The sequence below is a fragment of the Hyperolius riggenbachi genome, chromosome 2, assembly GCF_040937935.1.
Source record: "Hyperolius riggenbachi isolate aHypRig1 chromosome 2, aHypRig1.pri, whole genome shotgun sequence".
Taxonomy (NCBI): domain Eukaryota; kingdom Metazoa; phylum Chordata; class Amphibia; order Anura; family Hyperoliidae; genus Hyperolius; species Hyperolius riggenbachi.
The window spans coordinates 489,420,864-489,442,300 of NC_090647.1; the positions used below are offsets into that span (position 1 = coordinate 489,420,864).

Genomic DNA, 21,437 nt, shown 5'->3' on the forward strand with positions numbered 1-21,437 from the left:
TAAATCATGTTCCTATCAAAACATATGGAGCCAATATTTTATTTGAAAATATAGGTGCATTTTTCAGTTTTGCGTCCATCACTATTTACAAACACACAATTTAACTACTTAACGACCAGCCAACGCCGATAGGCGGCGGCTGGTCGCATTGGTGTTTCCATGGAAACGGCCGCTTGTTCGAGCAGCTGTTCCATGTCAGTTCACGGAGGGAGTCTCCGTGAACAGCCAGCGAGCCTCCGATCGCGGCTCGCAGGCGAAATGTAAACACCCGGGGAAGAAATCCCTGGTGTTTACAGCGTACGACGCTGCTGTCACAGCAGCGCCGTAAAGGAGATTAGCGATCCCCGGCCTCTGATTGGCCGGGGTTCGCCACCGTCTGATAGGCTGAAGCCTATCAGAGGCGGTACAGGACGGATCGACTGGCTCGACTGGCCGAAATGACGGGACCCGGTATCGGCGGACAGAGGCAGCGGTGGATGGCGGCATGGGAGCGATCCAGGCTTATGGAGCTGGAAGAAGCCCCAGGTATGTATAAATAGGATATTTATTCGTCTCTGGTTTTCTTTAAGGGGGTCAATTGTAAGTTTCCCTCCTCTTAATTTTTTTGGCAGACTAGCAACATGGGGGTTTCAAAACAACTCTCAAATGACCTGAAGACAAAGATTGTTCACCATCATGGTCTAGGGTAAGGATACAGAAAGCTGTCTCAGAGATTTCAGCTGTCTATTTTCACAGTTAGGAAATGGAAAACCGCAGGCTCAGTTCAAGTTGAGGCTTGAAGTGGCAGACCAAGAAAAGTCTCGGATAAACAGAAGCGACGAATGGTGAGAACAGTCAGAGTCAACTCACAGATCAGCACCAAATATCTACAACATCATATTTCTGCAGATGGAGTCACTGTGCATCGTTCAACCATTCGGCGCATTTTACACAAGGCGATGCTGTATGCGAGAGTGATGCAGAGGAAGCCTTTTCTTCGCCCACAGCACAAACAGAGCTGCTTGAGGTATGCTAAAGCAGTGATTCCCAACCGCTGTGCTGCGGCACACTAGTGTGCCGCGGCATGGTGCCAGGTGTGCCGTCCAGTACGCTGGAGGGGGGAAGCAGCGCTAGAAGGAGGGGCAGTGGAGGCAGCGGTGGGGAGGGGGGAAATATCCCCCCCTCCCTCACCTGGGCCCCCTTCTTCTGCCTCTCTCCCCCTCCATTTAGCGGTGGCAAGTGCAGGACGGCTCGGCGGCGGGGAGACATGCGCAGACTTACCACTTCTGCGTTCCAAGCGCCAGCAGCGTCATGTCGTCAGATCTCCACCTTCAATGCCGCCCACTGTGCTTCCTGATTAGCGGAAGAGCAGTGGGCGGCATTGAAGGCGGAGATCTGACGACATGACGCTGCCGGCGCTTGGAACGCAGAAGTGGTAAGTCTGCGCATGTCTCCCCGCCGCCGAGCCGCCCTGCACTTGCCACCGCTAGATGGAGGGGGAGAGAGGCAGAAGGAGGGGTCCCAGGTGAGGGAGGGGGGGGGGGATATTTCCCCCCTCCCCACCGCTGCCTCCACTGCCCCTCCTTCTAGCGCTGCTTCCCCCCCTCCTGGGCATCTACACTAGGGGGAACTGTACTAGCTATACTGGGGGCAACTAAACTAGCTGTACTGGGGGCAACTAAACTAGCTTTACTGGGGGCAACTAAACTAGCTTTACTGGGGGCAACTAAACTAGCTTTACTGAGGGCAACTAAACTAGCTTTACTGGGGGCAACTAAACTAGCTATACTGGGGGCAACTAAACTAGCTACACTGGGGGCAACTATACTAGCTATACTGGGCACTACCTACCTATGCTAGCTATGCTGGGCACTATGCTAGGTATGCTGGGCACTATACTAGCTATACTGGGTACCATACTAGCTATCTGGGCACTATACTAGCTATACTGGGCACTTTACTGGCTATACTGGGGCACTACCTACGTATACTGGGGCACTACCTATCCATACTGGGACTATACTAGCTATACTGGGGCACTATACTAGCTATACTGGGGCACTATACTGGGGTAACTATACTAACCATACTGGGGCAACTAAACTCCCTATACTGGGGCAACTATGCTAGCTATGCAGCCGCACCCCAGGCCCCCCCCCCCCCCCCATAGCCTGCTACACACGGCACTGTCCACTAGGTCGCGCAAACACCCGCGCGCCCCCCGCCGTTCCCCGGAGAAAAATATGGTCAGAAAGTGTTCCCCGGGCCGGAAAAGGTTGGGAATCACTGTGCTAAAGCACATTTGGACAAGCCAGCTTCATTTTGGAAGAAGGTGCTGTGGACTGATGAAACTAAAATTGAGTCATTTGGGCAAAACAAGGATGCGTTATTGCATGGAGGAAAAAGAGCACAGCATTCCAAGAAAAACACCTGCTACCTACAGTAAAATATGGTGGTGATTCCATCATGCTGTGGGGCTGTGTGGCCAGTGCAGGGACATGGGAATCTTGTCAAAGTTGAGGGATGCATGGATTTTACTCAGTATCAGCAGATTCTGGAGACCAATGTCCAGGAATCAGTGACAAAGCTAAAGCTGCACCAGGGCTGGATCTTTCAACAAGACAACGACCCTAAACACTGCTCAAAATCCACTAAGGCATTCATGCAGAGGAATAAGTACAATGTTCTGGGATGGCCATCTCAGTCTCCAGACCTGAATACAATTGAAAATCTGTGGTGTGAGTTAAAGAGAGCTGTCCATGCTTGGAAGCCATCAAACCTGACTGAACTAGAGATGTTTTGTAAAGAGGAATGGTCCAAAATATCATCAACCAGAATCCAGACTGTCATTGGAACCTACAGGAAGCATTTAGAGGCGGTAATTTCTGCAAAAGGAGGTCCTACTAAATATTGATTTCATTTCTTTTTTGTGGTGCCCAAATTTATGCACCTGCCTAATTTTGTTTAAACAATTATTGCACACTTTCTGTAAATCTAATAAACTTCATTTCACTTCTCAAATATCACTGTGTGTGTCTCCTATATGATATATTTAACTGACATTTTTTATCGTAACAACCAACGACTTATACGGGAAAATCATGACGATTAACAAAGTTGCCAAAACTTTCGCATCCCACTGTATACTTTGCATTTCAGAGGCTCTTACCACAGCAGAAGAATGCAGATTCTCAAACTGATCAAAACATTTTGATGCTTCATTCTTGAAACAACGTTGGACCAAGTCTACAGAAAGCAAAATAATACAAAATAAGCATTTACGTTCTGCAGTACAGTATCATTACAAAGATAGCTGCGGCCATTTAAAGGGAAACGTCACGTGTATTGAGAGAACACAATTCAATTCAACTTTAGGATTAATAGCAACCATCTTATTATCAGATTATTATTAACTCTCCTCTCATATTGATTGACTTTTCCTCCTCCTTATACTGTACATGAATTCTATTTCAACTTGATTCAATTCCTAATACAGGAAACCTGAAGGGAAAAATCTTCCAGGAGGTCCTGTTGTCTAGTGGTGGTCTGCGAAGAATAAGGGGCACCACTGGAGGATACAGAGGCTTTGCTCTGCCAAGGTAAGTATCTGATTTTCTATCCTGCGAAACGTGCTTTGTTTTAATTTATTTCTATATTTATTTTCATTTTCCATCACTAGATGGCAGTGTTGCGCTTACCACATAAGCTGTGTACATGCTGTTTTTTTTTTTTTATTTGTTTGTACATTATGAACATCATTGGGACAATTGGAGGTACTTATATATTAGCCCGTTGACCTAACACAGGCATGTCAAACCGGTCCTTCGAGGGCCGAGGTCCTCACACATATTTGACACAGCTCAAACTGATTGATGGGTCTGAATCAGGAAAGGTGTGGTCCATCAGGTAGAACACATTCCTCTCTTTCTCAGTCCATCCAAAACACTGGCATGGATCTGGCCCTTGGGGAATGGCACCTGTGACCTAACAGCTGATCAGCTAACAGCTCATTTAATGCGGCAGTGAGAGAACTTCATCACAACACAAACCTCTCCTTTGCTTAACGCTAACCACACCTCTCCTGTGCTTAACACTAACCACACCTCTCCTCTGTTTAACGCTAACTACACCTCTCCTGTGCTTAACACTAACCATACCTCTCCTGTGCTTAACACTAGCCATACCTCTCCTGTGCTTAAAGTGGATCCGAGATAAACTTTTACTCATTGCATAATTGTGTTCCTTTCATATAGTTTATAGGGCATTCCTCAAGTCAAATACTTTGTTTTAATACTCTAATTCCCTATAAACTAAACAAGCCTCGCCCACAGCTTTTTAGAGTGCCTTGGCACTGTAGCAAGGGCTTATGGGAGCTCAGTCTGGGCAGGAGGAGGAGGTTACTAGCCAGAGATTTCAGAGGCAGAGGGGAGGAGGGAGGAGGAGAGGGGACTGAATTTGTCACATTACACACAGGCAAGCTGATAGCATCTCCAGCCCTCAGCCTGTGACAAACAGAACATGGCTGCCCTCATTGTATCACAGAAATAAATAATCATAAACTATTGAAGCTGTTTGCAGCTAGATTTGCTGTGTAAACATATATAATTTTTAACAACAATAACAATAACAATAATATTTATATAGCGCTTTTCTCCCTGGGGACTCAAAGCGCTGTGACCCTGCATTATGCAGTCTCAAAGGCTAGGGAAAAGAGGTGAGTTTTTAGCCTTTTTTTAAAGCTGTCCAGAGAAGGAGCCTCTCGTACTGATTGTGGAAGTGAGTTCCATAGAGTAGGGGCTGCATAGGAAAAGGCCCGAGCACCAAATGTTAAGTGTATCCTGGGAATAACCAGCTTCATCTTGTTGGCAGAGCGGAGGGTGCGTGGAGGGGCATAAAGTTCCAATAGATCCGCTATGTATTTGGGTCCCATGTGGTGTAGAGCCTTGAATGTCAGCAGGCAGACCTTAAAATTGATTCTCCATTTTACTGGCAACCAGTGAAGAGTTTGCAGTACTGGGGTGATGTGTGAGCTGCGGGGGGCATTGGCTAGGAGTCTGGCTGCAGCATTCTGTACTAGCTGTAAGGGGCGCAGAACCTTATCTGTAGATCCGATTAACAGGGCGTTGCAGTAGTCTAGGCGGGAGGATACAAATGCGTGAACCAGGGCAGGTAGGTCTTCAGCTGGGATTAGGTGTTTTATTTTCGCTATATTTCTTAGATGGAAGAAGGAAGACTTGACGACAGCTGATACCTGCTGTCTGAGTTTTAGATTTCCATCCAGGATCACCCCAAGGTTTCGCACAGAGTCTTTATACTGTACAGTATCTCCCCCAATTGCTAGTTTGAGGTGGTGAGCGTTTTGAACTTTATCCATCATGTGTGGACCACCTACCACCAACACCTCTGTTTTGTCAGAGTTCAGCCTCAGCCAGCTGGTGTTCATCCAATTTTGTAAATCCACTAGACACGCATTTATGGATGCTGATGGGTCTTGGGTGCCAGGCTTGAAGGACAGATACAGTTGTGTGTCATCTGCATAACAATGGTATCCTAAACCATAGTTCTGGATTATTTTGCCCAGTGGGAGCATGTAGACTGCAAAGAGTAATGGTGATAGTACAGAACCCTGTGGAACTCCATAGGCAAGTGGCACTGGATTAGAGTAGTGTGTGCCCAGACATACTTGCTGTGTCCTGCCAGATAGGAAGGTCTGAAACCAGCTAAGAACAGTACCCCTTAGGCCACAGTAATTCTTCAGTCGCTGGATTAGTATTTCATGGTCCACAGTATCAAATGCTGCTGACAAGTCAAGAAGAATCAGAATTGAGCAATCACCCTTGTCCCTTGCAGTAAGTAGATAAGATATATAGACAATTTACTTTTTATAGTTAGTTTTTCATCTCGGATATGCTTTAACACTAACCACACCTCTCCTCTGCTTAACACTTTCCACACCTCTCCTCTGCTTAACACTTTCCACACCTCTCCTCTGCTTAACACTAACCATACCTCTCCTCTACCTAAAGGTGGCCATACACCATTCATTTTTTTATTTTTTTTACCAGAGAAAATTGCTTTAATCCCTGCTATCTATGTTAATATATACGTATATTTTGCACAGTATATACACATTTCTATAAGTGTACATATCTCTAAGTGTATGTATTTAAAAAGTGCTCTGCAAATCTAACAGGTGATTAGAGACGATCGTAATCTGCTAATTCCCATTACATGAAATGTTGCATACATTTTCACAATTACGGCCATATTGAACATTCAACTGATTTTGTGTAATCCATTCCTAATTGTACTTTTTTTTTGGGGGGGGGGGGGGGGGGCATTTTGTGCCGACTTTAGCAGTTAATAGCAAATACAAAGTGACTCAGCTCTACTGCACAGGCATGAGACGTTCAGCCCCCACAGATTGTGGCCTCATCATCACCAAAATTGCTACTGTATAGCCTGGCGTATAAGACTACTTTTTAGTAGGGATGGTCGAAAATGCCAATTTCCGATTCTGCGGTAAATCCGCATTCCGACATTGCCAAATACCGATTCCGCTTTCCGCTACCAATTTCCGCATTCCAATGCGGAATTTCCGCCGGAAATCGCGGAAATTCCGCCCGACTTTAACATCGATTTTCTCAAAAACTATAAGGTCTTTTTGAAAACTTTTTTTTGCATCTTGTTCAGGAGATCCTGCTTAATAAACCCTGAAAATTTGGTGTTTCTAGGACTTACGGGGGCTTTGCTATTAACCGCTAAAGTCAGCGGATTTTTACTGTAATGTAAATGCAGAAAATAGGCAGATGCGGATTTTCTGCATTTTACATTACAGTAAAAATCCGCCGACTTTAGCAGTTAATAGCAAATCCCCCTTAAGTCCTAGAAACACCAAATTTTCAGGGTTTATTATCTCAGAATCTCCTGAACAAGATGCAAAAAAAAGTTTTCAAAAAGACCTTATAGTTTTTGAGAAAATTGATGTTAAAGTCGGGCGGAATTTCCGAGATTTCCGGCGAAAATTTCCGCGATTTCCGGCGGAAATCCGCCTAACACACTTGCATTACCGATTTCCGCATTCCGATGCGGAAATGCAATTTCCGTTCGGAATTTCGGAAATTGCATTTCCGTGGAATCCGAATGAGCATCCCTACTTTTTAGCCCAGGAAAATTTTCTCAAAAGTCGGGAGTCGGTTTATATACAGGTGTCGTCTTCTGGGGCGGGTGCTGAAACTTCCGAGCCGGGCTGGAGATTCTGCGGTTGCCGCATATGGTGGGGGGAGCTCAAAAACATCCGCGGCCACATCCCCATCATATGTGGTGACTGTATGAAAGCAGCAAGGGCAGTGCTGTAAAGTATGGTAGAAGAAAATCCACTCACCAGGATTCCTGGATAGAGGTGACTTAAGACAGCCCCGATAACAAGATAAGGCGGCACCTCACTGGGAAGGTGAAAGTGAAGGGTGAAGCAAGCTGCAGGCGTCTGGGACACCTGGGGTATAGAAAAAAAAAAAAGAGATAGAGCGGCACTATGCCCAGAAAACACGCCTCTTCCCCCCATCTTGTATCCCATTACCATACCTCCTTCTCTTCCTCTCATATCTCATTTCTGAGGACTGCAGTGAAGCAGTGCAGGCGCGCATTTGCGAGATCTGAGAGGAAGAGAAGGAGGTAATAGTATACAGTGTTGCTCGGATACCTTATTATCCTATTCGAGTTTGGTCGAATTCGGATAGTAAACTATCCGAATTCACTCGAAGTTCAATATTCGAGTTAATCGAATATCCGATTCGACCTCGGATATCCGACGTCACTATCCAAGTCTGTATTCGAGTAAAATATTCGAGCTGGCCTTAAATAGCTTGTAAAACTTGTATTGGAGGTCAATGATGCATGAAACCACCTTTTTTATGAATAAAAACATCAAGTGATTATGCGGTGATGTAGTAGTTCTAAAAAAGGTATCAAAAATAGTAAATTAACTTCATGAAAAGTGTTTGCATGAGAAGGTGTGTCCAAAATGGTTGTAAGTTGGAAGAATTCTTCTTCTTCTCCTTCTCCTTCTCCTTCTTCTTCTTCTGTTTTCCTTTCTTTTGTAATATTTTTTTTACTTCATTTGTGGAAATATTTTATTTTAATAACAACACCATAGTTATATTTGTGTTGATGGCATAATAGGTAGGTAGTGGCACATTGCAAACCACAGCGCCTTTTTCTGTGTACCCTGGCGGTGGTAAAACACAGACATCAGCAGGAGGAGGAAGTAGTTGCAGGCTTGCAGCTATTGTAGTGTGGTAATAGCTGCCGGTAGGAGAGTGGGTGGGCAGGTGGCAGCAGAAAATAGTTCTTCTTCTGTTCTCCCTGGCAGTGGTAGCAGCACACAGACAGCAGAAGCTCAATGCAGCTACAGGAGGAGGAGTAGTGTGTGTCAGGCAGTGTGATTTGACTGACATAATAGGCCCTGGTTCCTAGCGATGGTACCTGGGCCGTAAATAAACAGCATGAGGTTCCAGACAGTGGTCGTAAAGCCCACATTGTGTCCAATACACAATTGGGACAGCACAGTTTTCAACCCGGACACCTCTAAAATAATTTAATTTTTTTTTTCAAAATAAATAATGCAGGGCAGGCAGCTATTTTTGAGCGTAATAGCTGGTGGTGCATGGGCAGCAGCACCTTGTAATGTGTTCCCTGGCAGTGGAGACACAGACAGCAGGAAGAAATACAGCAGCAGCATCCGGTGTAATGTGTGTGCGCCACTTCATGTCCCCCTCTCGCCGACAACAGGGGCCAGGAATTCGCCTTCCACCCAAGCCTGGTTCATTTTGAGAAACGTCAGTCAGTCCACAGACTTGTGAGACAGACGAGATCGCTTCTCAGTGACGACTCCACCGGCTGCACTGAAGCAACGCTCTGACAGTACGCTGGAAGGGGGGCAGGAGAGCACTTCCAGGGCGTACTGCGCAAGCTCGCTCCAGATCGGCAGGTGCTTGACCCAATACTCCATGGGATCAACAGGGGCCACGCTGTCAAGCCCGCTGAAGGACCCCATGTAGTCAGCCACCATGCGGGTCAAGCGCTGCCTGTGACTGGAGAAGGATGCTGCTGCAGGCACCTCCTCTCTAGTCCTTGGCAGCTCTACACTCATGTAGAGCTCGTTGGTCAGAGACAGCAGGTCTGTGGTGCGTGTGCGCTTGCTGCTGGTGGATGCAGGCACCTGCTGCTGCCTCTGTGCTGGCTGGAGAGTGGGGGTGGATGGCTGAGGGAAGGCTTCCTCCAAGCGCTCAACAAGGGACAGCTGCAAATCCCTCATTTGTTGCGCACGGTCTCCTCCTACAGGCAGGAACTGGCTGAGCTTCCCCTTTAGACATGGGTCCAGCATCATGCAGATCCAGATGTCCTCCCTCTGCTTCATCTGGATCACCCTTGGGTCCTTGCGCAGGCACCTCAGCATGTGCGCTGCCATTGGGAAGAGTCTGGCCACGTCTGCTGGCACATCATCGGCAGCCCCAGAGCCGACAGTGCTGTCCTCCTCTTCCTCTGCCTCCTCCACCTCATCCTCTCTCCACCCCCGCACCAGTCCAGCTGCGCTCTGCTGCTCCCCCTCATCAGCAGCAAGGTCAGGTCCACCAACTCCAAGCCCTCCTCCTCAGAGGTGGCCTGTGGAGCTGCCTGCAGCTCCTGCTGGTCCAAGGCTGCCTCTCCCTCTTCCAGCAGTGCATACAGGGCCCTGTCCAGCACACACACCAAGGGTACCCACTCGCACACCATTGCATGGTCCTTGCTTACCATGTTGGTGGCCTGCAGGAAGGGTGCCAGGACTGAGCACACCTGATGCATGTGCCCCCAGTCCTCCGTGGAGATGATGGATGGGAGGTTGGTGGCGGCACGCCCAGTTACAGTGATGGAGGCAACTGTTGCTCGTGCAAGGTACTGGCTGACAGCCTGCCTCTGTTCAACCAGACGCTCCAACATCGCCAGGGTGGAGTTCCAGCGAAATGGAACATCGATCATGAGCCGGTGCTGTGGCAGGTGCAGCTCCTTCTGCACCTCTTCCAGGCTCGCTACGGCTGCAGGCAAGTGCCGGAAATGACGCACAACCTTCCTTGCCACCTCAAGGAGTCGGTCCATCCCCTGGTAGGTCCGCAGGAACTTTTGGACTACCAGGTTCAGGATGTGCGCCAGGCAGGGGATGTGGGTCAGGTCTCCCCTGCTGATTGCAGCAACCAGGTTTGCCCCATTGTCGGACACCACCTCTCCGACTCTGAGGCCTCTGGGGGTCAGCCAACTCCTCTCCTGCTCTCGGAGTTTGGCCAGGACATGGTTCGCCGTCAGTTTGGTCTTCCCCAGGTTGACCAATTCCCTCAGCGCTTGGCAGTGGCGGGGCTTCATGCTGCTGCTGAGGCGGGGGGTTTGGGCTGGTGTGCCGGAGGATGGAAGCGGATCAGAGGAACCTGCTGCAATTCCGCTGACCCTGCATGGTGGCACCACCCACTGCGTTGTTGGTGGTGCTGCTGCTGCTCTGACAGTGCCCCGATGCTGCTCCCCCCTCCTCACCCCCTTCCACCAAACTGACCCAATGCGCGGTGAAGGACAGATAGTGGCCTGTCCCAAACCGGCTGCTCCACGAGTCCATGGTGACGTGGACCCGTTGACCCACCGCGTGCTCCAGCCCTCTCCCGACATTGGCCATCACAGAGCGGTGAAGTGCAGGGATGGCCGTGCGTGCGAAATAATGTCGGCGGGGGATTGGCCAAATCGGGGGCTGCACACATCAGGAGCGCACACATGTCGCTCCCCTCCTGCACAAGGGAATAAGGCAGGAGTTGGGAGCACATGGCCCGTGCCAGCAAGCCGTTCAGCAGACGCACGCGACGGCTGCTGGAAGGCAGAACCCTGACCGCCCCCTGGAAGGTGTCGCTGAGCAGGGTCTGGCGACGCCTTTTGCTGGCAAGGGAATCACTGGAGGGAGCAGAGGACTGGCTGCCAGAACAGGCCTCAGTGTCGGCGGCAGGAGTTGCAGAGGGAGGAGGAGCAGTGCTTTGCTGACGCACTCCTGCTGGTGCTGCTGGAGGAGGTGGAGGAGGGCGGGTGGCTGCTGCCGACGGCTTCGCAGTGGTGGCGGGTCTGCCACTGCCAGCTTCCTTCAACTTCACGAACTCCTCATGCTCGTGAAAGTGTTTCCCTGCAAGATGGTTGACCAGAGAGGTGGTGCCAAACGCAGAGGGCTCCTTCCCTCTGCTGAGCTGCTTGCGGCACTGGTTGCAGGTGGCATACTTGCACTCCACATATGGCAGGGTGAAAAAATTCCATATTGGGGAGGTGAAGTTGCCCCTTCGGCTGGAAGGTGCTGCTGCCGCTGGTCTCCCTGTGGTGGTTGGGGGGGGAGGGGTTCTTGGTGCGGCTGGTGGTGGCACTGGCAGAACTCGTCTCCGGATCAGCACGCTGTGTGGCCTGCATACCACGCCCACTTGTGATCCTGCCCATGCCTGCGATGCTGATCCTCCTAGCAAGGCCCACAGACGCATCCTCCTCCTCCTCCTCAGAGCTGATGACATCCCCACTCCCAGGACCTGGCACCCAATCTCTGTCCTTCACCCTGTCATCATCATCCTCCGCCTCCGCAAACATGTCCTGCTGGGATCCCACAAACTCCCCTTCTGCATGCATGGGCGGATGGACAGTCACCACTGTCTGACTGTCCAAAGCATCATCCCCCAAAGTGCCCATGAGCATTCCTTCCTCCTCCAATTCTGCCGCAACAGCACTCCATAACCCCACTGCGCTTGGGGATAAGAAGGTGCTGAGTGACAGGGTGCTGGTGTCGCCCGCTGGGGCTGGAGAACTGCACTCCTTCTCCTCCTCCCCAGGCAGTGCTGGTCAGCTGCTGCTGCTCTTGCGAACAGGAGTGGTGGTGGGGGTGGAGGACTCGGTTCCAGAGCTAATGGTGGCCTGCTCATCCACCATCAGTTCCACCACAGAGTCTGCGTCCTTCTCCTCAATAGGACGGCTACGACCTGGCGGTGGGAAGAACATCTGCGCCACACGCTGCTGCTGCTGTGTCTCTGCAGCGTGACTCCCAGCTGTTGGGCGGCCAAGGCGTCCACGGCCAGTGGCTAATGGCGGAATAGCCACTGGTGCAGATGCAGAACTGCGCATGGTGGTGGTGTCGCGGCTGCCACGCCCACGACCTCCTCTCTTGGCAATGCCCTTGCTGCCCCTGCCCAAACCGCGGCTGCCAGTGCCAGACATCGTTTATTTTTAATATTATACAAATGAAAAAAAAAAAGTATGTATGTAAAGGCGGGTGGGACAAGTGGGGGATTTTAATGGGGTGGGACTGGTGGTGGTGGGTGTGTGAGGTGATGGACAGGTGTACTCTACAGCAGAGATCGGTTTAGCGCTAACGAGAGAGTGCGCAGTGCGCACACAAAGACCCTAGCTGACGTTGACTGACGGTGTCCCTATACACAGACTACAGTACAATTCAGCGAATACACAATACAAGTAATATAAACAATAGGACGGGTGTAGCACTAACGAGAGGGTGCAGACAGCGCAGACATGCACTGCACACACAAAGACCCTAGTTGACGCTGACTGACGGTGTCCCTATACACAGACTACAGTACAATTCAGCGAATACACAATACAAGTAATATAAACAATAGGACGGGTGTAGCACTAAGGAGAGGGTGCGGACAGCGCAGACATGCACTGCGCACACAAAGACCCTAGCTGACGCTGACTGACGGTGTCCCTATACACAGACTACAGTACAGTACAAGTCAGCAAATACACAATAGAAGTAATAGAAAAAAATAGGACAGGTGTAACACTAACGAGAGGGTGCGGACAGCGCAGACGTGCACTGCGCACTCAAAGACCCTAGCTGACGCTGACTGATGGTGTCCCTATACACAGACTACAGTACAGTACAAGTCAGCAAATACACAATAGAAGTAATAGAAAAAAATAGGACGGGTGTAGCACCAACGAGAGGGTGTGGACAGCGCAGACGTGCACTCGCACACAAAGACCCTAGCTGACGCTGACTTACTGTGTCCCTATACACAGACTACAGTACAGTACAAGTCAGCAAATACACAATAGAAGTAATAGAAAAAAATAGGACGGGTGTAGCACTAACGAGAGGGTGCGGACAGCGCAGACGTGCACTGCGCACACAAAGACCCTAGCTGACGCTGACTGACGGTGTCCCTATACACAGACTACAGTACAGTATAGTCAGCGAATACACAATACAAGTAATATAAACAATAGGACGGGTGTAGCACTAATGAGAGGGTGCGGACAGCGCAAACGTGCACTGCGCACACAAAGACCCTAGCTGACGCTGACTGACGGTGTCCCTATACACAGACTACAGTACAGTATAGTCAGCGAATACACAATACAAGTAATATAAACAATAGGACGGATGCAGACAGCGCAAACGTGCACTGCGCACACAAAGACCCTAGCTGACGCTGACTGACGGTGTCCCTATACACAGACTGCACAGTACAATTCAGCGAATACACAATAGAAGTAATATAAACAATAGGACGGGTGTAGCACTAACGAGAGGGTGCGGACAGCGCAGACGTGCACTGCGCACACAAAGACCCTAGGTAACACGGTGACGGACGGTCCCTATACACAGACTAGAGTACACTACAGTACTACTAACTAAACAATAGAAGAATTTAGCTAAATAATAGAACAGGTGTGACTAGATTACAGAGTTCAGATACAGGACAGGTATAGCAGTAAAGCTGGGCCTTGCTAACTACAAAATAGTACAAATCTATCTAACACAGAAGTAGTAGTACAGTAGAGTAGGACAGGTGAGAGCACAGGTAACTAGAGACTAGAGCACAGAGCAGGGCAGGCTGCCTTGCCTAGGCACAGGGCCTAGCTGCTGGCTGCAGCTGCAGCAGTGACAGTCTCCCTCCCTAATCACACAAACTAAACTGCCTAAAATACAATCTATCTACAATACAAAGCAATACAGTTGAATATCAAGTGTTGGAGTGTAAAAACGCTTGGTTTAGAACAATAGCAATGCACTAGCACACAGACAAAAAGCACTGGAGCAATCTCTCAGTACAGTTAGTCAGTAAGTCGCAAGCAGGACGAGTGAGGCAAGATGGCGTCCGCTATTTATAGAGGGGGGCTTGGCCAGGCTCCCCCTCTGTGATTGGCTGCAGTCAGAGGGCTGGGAGCCCTCTGATTCGCTTGTGAGGACTCGAGGTGACGTCAGGCGTTACGCAATCCGAGCTGGTGACGCTATCCGAGCTCGGATAGCTAGGATATCTCCGGATATCTGCTTGCTATTCGAGTGCGCTCGGATAGCACAGCCCGGATAGCTAATACTATTCGAGCTCGGTATTCGAGCTCGAATAGTGAAAAAAGAGCTAGGATATCCGAGTATCTCGGATATCCTAGCTCAGATGAGCACCACTGATAGTATACAAGGACGGGCCAGGCGGGTAAAAGAGGCATGTTTGCGCTATCACTTTGATAGACTTGGAGACAGGGATAGCTGACCAATTCAAGCAGGATTTGTATACAACAACCAGCCAATTGCCGGTAAGGTATATTGCTTGCCGTGATTGGCTGGTTGTTGTATACTGGGCAGGGGTGCTCTGGATACCCCTTTTCAAAATCCGGATTGACCCGGATCCAGATACTCAGATCTACCTATCCCCCGGCACTGCAGAGAGAAGGGACATTCCTGTGATGACCTCAAATTTATGGTAGTCGATCATGTACCCAGGTTACAAAGGGGAGGTGATCGCATACTTACTTTGAAGAGGAAAGAAGTGTTCTGGATTAATGAATTGGATACGTTAACCCCACAGGGTTTAAATCATGATTTTGACTTGCATTTATTTCTCTAATTTTTTACAGGTCACGTATGGACTTTGTTGCATTCAACATTTATGCGAGGGAAAGAAGGGAATGGACTTTACCTTATGCAAGGGAAAGCTGCAGGATGACGTGAATATGCTTTTGTCTTTGTTTTTGATTATAGGGTTAATGCCTATGTCAATTAAGTTTGATGTGTGATTATATGTGATGTCATTTCCTGCTGCTAGGTGCTTATATGCAAGGCTGTTTCATTTGTATCTTGGCTTGACAAAGGACAGGGATTGTCCGAAAGCTTGCTGATGCTTGTATCCTGTTTGCTCTGAATAAAAGAGCTGGTGTGCTGCAAACCCCTTGTGTTTATTGCTGTGTAATATGTTGGCGCTATATAAATACTTAAATAAGTCAATCAATCAATCAATCAATCAATCAATCACTACAGGTGATTACGATACACATACAGTAAGATAAATGTTACCTCTGGATGGGCAGAATCTCACCTTTGACGCTATTCAGCAGGGTGACAGCTGGTTTCTGAAATGTGAGTATCTGTTCGCGCAGAATATCCTCAAATCTCTTGTAGTTGTAGAAGCCCTGGAGCTCCCGACCCCGGAATCGATTTTCATAAATATTTACCTCCTTCCTCATTTCGTTCAAAACTGAAAAAGTTTAAAATAAGATCTTATAAATGAAATCTGCTGAACATGGGCGTCCGCAGAAAATTTTCCAGTGGGGGGCAAAAAGGGGGGAGGAAAAAGCGGGGCGGCGCGCCGAAAATTTGGGGTGGTGTGTGGGGCTACATGGGTGTGGTCATGAACCAGAATGTGGGTGTGGTCGTGGGTGGAGACAAGGTTACATGAACTAAGCAATGGTGGGACATTAGATTAAGACAGTGGTGGCGCGAACCTTTTGGAGGTCGAGTGTCCAAACTGCAACATTACATTACTGTACACAACATACATTACTATCACAAAGTGCCAACAGCAATTTAAACTAAATACAAACGTTTTAACTCATACATGAACATTATGGAAAATCCAAGTTGAAAATAAACTGTGAAGATAAACAATTTCATCCATCCTACTCCTGAAAAATGTATTCATTTTTTTAGAACCTCCCAGTTTCATTTTCTGTTTTAAAAAGCGGAAAAAGTAGGTTTAATGCTATTGTCTCATATGATGATGATTCAGCTTTTTCCATAGTCTCGCAGTTAGCAATCATGTGACCCCCAACAAGACAAATTCAGCAATCATGAGGCCCCCCCATCAAGACAAATTCAGCAATCATGAGGCCCCCAACATGACCAACTCAGCAATCATGAGGCCCCCAACAAGACAAATTCAGCAATCATGAGGCCCCCAACAAGACAATGTCCGTAACCATGAGGCCCCCAACAAGACAAATTCAGCAGTCATGAGGCACATAAATAGACAGCATTTCACATAAATAGTCAGAATGCCCCCTTAATATGGTAGACACCTCTCACCTGGCAGCAGTTCCCCAAAATACACAATCTGACAGAAGTGGTTCCCCAAAAATAGATAGCCCCAGGTCTATAGGTGTCCCCAGAATAGGTGACCAGCGGTGTAGATGTCCCCAGAACTGGTAGCCAGGGGTAGAGATGTCCCCAGAACAGGTAGGCAGGTGTAGAGATGTCCCCAGAACAGGTAGCCAGGGGTATATGTGCCCAGTATATGTAGGTAGGGGTATATGTGCCCAGTATATGTAGCCAGAGGTATATGTGCCCAGTATATGTAGGCAGGGATATATGTGCCCAGTATATGTAGTCAGGGGTATATGTGCCCAGTATATGTAGTCAGGGGTATATGTGCCCAGTATATGTAGTCAGGGGTATATGTGCTCAGTATATGTAGTCAGGGGTATATGTGCTCAGTATATGTAGTCAGGGGTATATGTGCCCAGTTTATGTAGTCAGGGGTATATGTCCCCAGTATATGTAGTGAGGGGTATATGTCCCCAGTATATGTAGTGAGGGGTATATGTCCCCAGTATATGTAGCCAGGGGTATATATCCCCAGTATATGTAGCCAGGGGTATATGTCCCCAGTATATGTAGCCAGGGGTATATGTCTCCCAGTATATGTAGCCAGGGGTATATGTGCCCAGTATATGTAGTCAAGGGTATATGTGCCCAGTATATGTAGCCAGATGTATATGTGCCCAGTATATGTAGGCAGGGGTATATGTGCCCAGTATATATAGTCAGGGGGATATGTGCCCAGTATATGTAGGCAGCTGTATATGTCCCAGTATATGTAGGCAGGTGTATATGTCCCAGTATATGTAGGCAGGTGTATATGTCCCAGTATATATAGCCAGGGGTATATGTAGGCAGGTGTATATGTCCCAGTATGTATAGCCAGGGGTAAATGTCCCCAGTATATGTAGCCAGGGGGTATATGTCCCCAGTATATGTAGCCAGGGGGTATATGTCCCCAGTATATGTAGCCAGGGGGTATATGTCCCCAGTATATGTAGCCAGGGGTATATGTCCCAGTATATGTAGCCAGGGGTATACGTCCCAGTATATGTAGGCAGGTGTATACGTCCGAGTATGTTTAGGCAGGTGTATATATGTCCCAGTATGTGTAGGCAGGTGTATATGTCCCCAGTATATGTAGGCAGGTGTATATGTCCCCAGTATATGTAGGAAGGTGTATATGTCCCAGTATGCAGGTGTATATGTCCCAGTATATGTAGGCAGGTGTATATGTCCCAGTATATGTAGGCAGGTGTATATGTCCCAGTATATATAGCCAGGAGTATATGTGCCCAGTATATGTAGTCAGGGGTATATGTGCCCAGTATATGTAGTCAGGGGTATATGTGCCCAGTATATGTAGGCAGGGGTATATGTGCCCAGTATATATAGCCAGGGGTATATGTGCCCAGTATATATAGCCAGGGGTATATGTAGCCAGCAGTATATGTGCCCAGTATATGTAGCCAGGGGTATATGTGCCCAGTATATGTAGCCAGGGGTGTATGTGCCCAGTATATGTAGCCAGGGGTATATGTGCCTAGTATATGTAGGCAGGGGTATATGTGCCCAGTATATGTAGGCAGGGGTATATGTGCACAGTATATGTAGCCAAGGGTATATGTTCCCAGTATATGTAGCCAGGGGTATATGTCCCCAGTATATGTAGGCAGGAGAGGGGTATATGTCCCCAGTATATGTAGTCAGGTGTGCCCCAGCAGGAGGGGAGCAGCGCAAAGAAGAGAGAGAGCTATGGGCACAGTGGGAAAGGGCGGACGTCTCCCCCCCCTTCCCTCACCTTAGAGGGCTCTCCCTCCCTCGCTCTCCCCTCCGGAACGAAGTGTGCAGCGACTGGGTAGCGGGCGGAACTTACGTCGTCTCGTCGCAGGCGCCGGATGGATTAGCCACTACTCTGGTCTGGTCCAGACCAGAGTGCGGCACCAGAACTTCCGGCGCAGGAGCGAGACGAGGTAAGTTCCGCCCGCTGCCCAGCCGCTGCACACTTCGTTCTGGAGAGCGAGGGAGGGAGAGCAGGGATGGTCGTAGGCAGCCAACTTCGCTACGCTGGAACTACGCGTATTTTTACGCAAATACGCTTCGCAATCTACGGCTCCGAAATCAGCCACTTCACTACGTTAGCATCCCGTAGACTACGCATTAAAATACGCAAGCTTCACGTATTGCGTAGCGTAGTTGATGCAACCCCTTATGCCCTTATGTGGAAAAATTTCCGCAATAATCTGCTAACTATGCGCATACACAAACTAATATAATCATACATTCCAACATCCAATGCGGAATTGTATGCGTATAAAGGGTAATAAAATTTCTGCACATGCGCAATGACCCATATGAATGCAGTTACCGCACGCATAGTTGACTTCGCAATACATACGTCAACTACGCGTAGCGGGCGGAGCTACGCATAGCGGGACTACGACTACGCGGAAATGCGTAAGTGTAGTTCTTAAACTTCGCCTACGAACTACGATGCATAGTTGCGTACTACAATGCGTAGATTCGCGCTGGCGTAGTTTACGAGCAACCCTGAGGGAGAGCCCCCTAAGGTGAGGGAAGGGGGGGGAGACGTCCGCCAGACATGTTGGCACGATACAGGCATCAGGGTGATGCTAACCACTGGATATGCAGAACTACTGCGCCTGCACAGTACACTACGGACAACGTGGACTTGATTGACAGAGGCGCTCACGCAAATGCAGTAGAGGATTATTATTATTTTTGATTTATATAGCGCCAACATATTCCACAGCGCTTTACAAAGCACAATGACCTCAGCGGAGGGAACCGGGAGCCAGCGGCTGAGAGCAGAGCTGCGGCATGGGACATAGCGGTTGCCAGGGCCTGGAGGAAGCCCCAGGTAAGTAGATTTTTTTTTGGGGGGGGGGACATTTCCTTTAAGAAGTAACAGAATGCAATGAATGAAAGTCTGTAGGTTGCATAATACTATTTGTTCTAGCAAGTAGTAAGGGCTGGTATCTACCAGACAACGAGTTTCGCCACTAAAAGCAGCACCATCAGGTCAATAATAGTGCTTTAAAAACAAACGAATGACCAAAACAACCACTCAATAAGTCACATGTCATTTTATTATATTGTACTATATACTGAGATATGTTATTAAAATATGGAATAATACAATAGTAAAACATGGAACGGAGGACTAATAGTAATACAAATGCAATAAAATATCATATTAAAAATAGGAAGTCAAATCAGGTTAGTCGCAATCAATCCTATGGTGCCCATTCACGATACAATAAAAACGTTCGATTTTCCCGTTTATTCGATCTAAATGATCGAATTGAATGAAAGCTGAAAATGTTTTTTTTTCGATCAAGAAATTCGAACGATTATCCCGTTTTTTCTGGAAAAATAATCGGACATGCTGGAAAAATCTTTATATTCGATCTAACAGAATAATCGAACTAAATTATCTAATTGAAAAATTGTACCATGTATGGCCACCTCTAGACCGACACTGTGTGTCCTATAAAAAAATAAAAAGTATGGGGTATATTAAAGCGGAACTGGACTCAGAACTTCCTCTCTGCTCTAAAAGATAAGCAACAGCAAAATAACATTTCAAGAAAAACATGTATGTTACAGCTGATACAAATCCTGCAATAAATCTGTAATGTGTTTACAAATTAGCTGCTCTGCCATGGCAAAGGAGATTCCTGAGCGGACACAGCTGAGAGATCAGATTAAAGTGGTGATTAGTCACAGATCATGGGGAAATAGACAGGCTAAACACAATACATACAGGGTGCATTTCTCTATGTGTTCCTTCTGTCCTGTGCAAGAGTTCAGGTCCACTTTAATATAATGTACATGGGTGAATAAATGGTATACAAAGTGCAGAAAAACTATTTTTAAGGTACAAAAAGTACAACAATCTGCCTTAGGAAAGATAGTCAATAAATATCCTGTGGAAGGTATTTTTCAGGGCTATGCTTTTAAGGGCTATAAATGATAATACATAATAATGATACATAATGACAAAAGTATCCACATTAGTTGATTAGGATGAAAAGTAAATGAATGAGGGGCAGTAACAAAAGCGATTATAATATTTAATATACGCATATGCGTAAAATACCAAAAAGATCTCAGGAGAACTGAATTAGCTGCATGCTTGTTTCAGGTGTGTGATTCAGACACTACTGCAGCCAAAGAGATCAGCGGGGCTGCCAGGCAACTGGTATTGTTTAAAAGAAAACTTCCATATCCCTCTCAGTTAAAGTGGACCCAAATGAAAAATACAAGATTTCAGAAATGAAATCTATTTTCTAAATTATAATAATAAATAGAAGCCTTTTTTCAGCTGCATGATGACAAATATGAAATATTTTACATTTATTAGAGAAACCCCTCCCTTCCTTTCATATTGCCGGGACAGAATCCGGCAAACTGGTGGAGTAGATAGTGTCCAGCAAAGCAGGAATTGCTAATGGCTGCCACCTGTATAACCCTAGTTATGGAAAGAGGAGGGTGAAAAGCATGCACTGAAATGCTCATAGGCTTGAAGGAGTGTTTATTTATCTTTGTATGTGTCAGAGTGGTGCAACTAAATATTTTTAATTAAAAAAAAAAATGTTTGGTTTGGGTCCGCTTTAAGGTTCCCTTTAACCACTTGCCGACCGCCCACAGCCCATGGGCGGCGGCAAAGTGGATGCCTAAAGGACCGCAATACGCCTTCAGGCGGCGCGTCCTTTAGGCATGCCGGGGGAGCGATCGCGTCATTGATGACGCGCGCTTCCCCCGGCAACTGGCTCCGCCCACCCGCCGTAACATCCCGCCGGCCATACGGAAGCGCCGGCGGGATGTTAACCCCGCGATCGCCGCATACAAAGTGTATAATACACTTTGTAATGTATACAAAGTGTATTATACAGGCTGCCTCCTGCCCTGGTGGTCCCAGTGTCCGAGGGACCACCAGGGCAGGCTGCAGCCACCCTAGTCTGCACCCAAACACACTGATCTGCCCCCCCCCCGCCCACTGATCGCCCACAGCACCCCTCAGACCCCCCCCTGCCCACCCCCCAGACCCCTGTTTGCA

General features: G+C 47.9%; 1 protein-coding gene across 2 annotated transcripts in view; it reads right to left on the reverse strand.

The window, feature by feature from the left end:
- The window catches only part of LOC137544932 (interferon-induced GTP-binding protein Mx2-like), a 100,356-nt gene that overhangs the window by 8,870 nt on the left and 70,049 nt on the right, over window positions 1-21,437 (reverse strand). For both annotated transcript variants that reach the window (XM_068266029.1, XM_068266028.1), the window contains 2 exons: window positions 15,357-15,515; window positions 3,149-3,225 (listed from right to left, as the gene is read on the reverse strand). In XM_068266029.1, coding sequence (XP_068122130.1) covers window positions 3,149-3,225; window positions 15,357-15,515 — 236 coding nt within the window. The remainder of the gene's footprint in view (window positions 1-3,148; window positions 3,226-15,356; window positions 15,516-21,437) is intronic.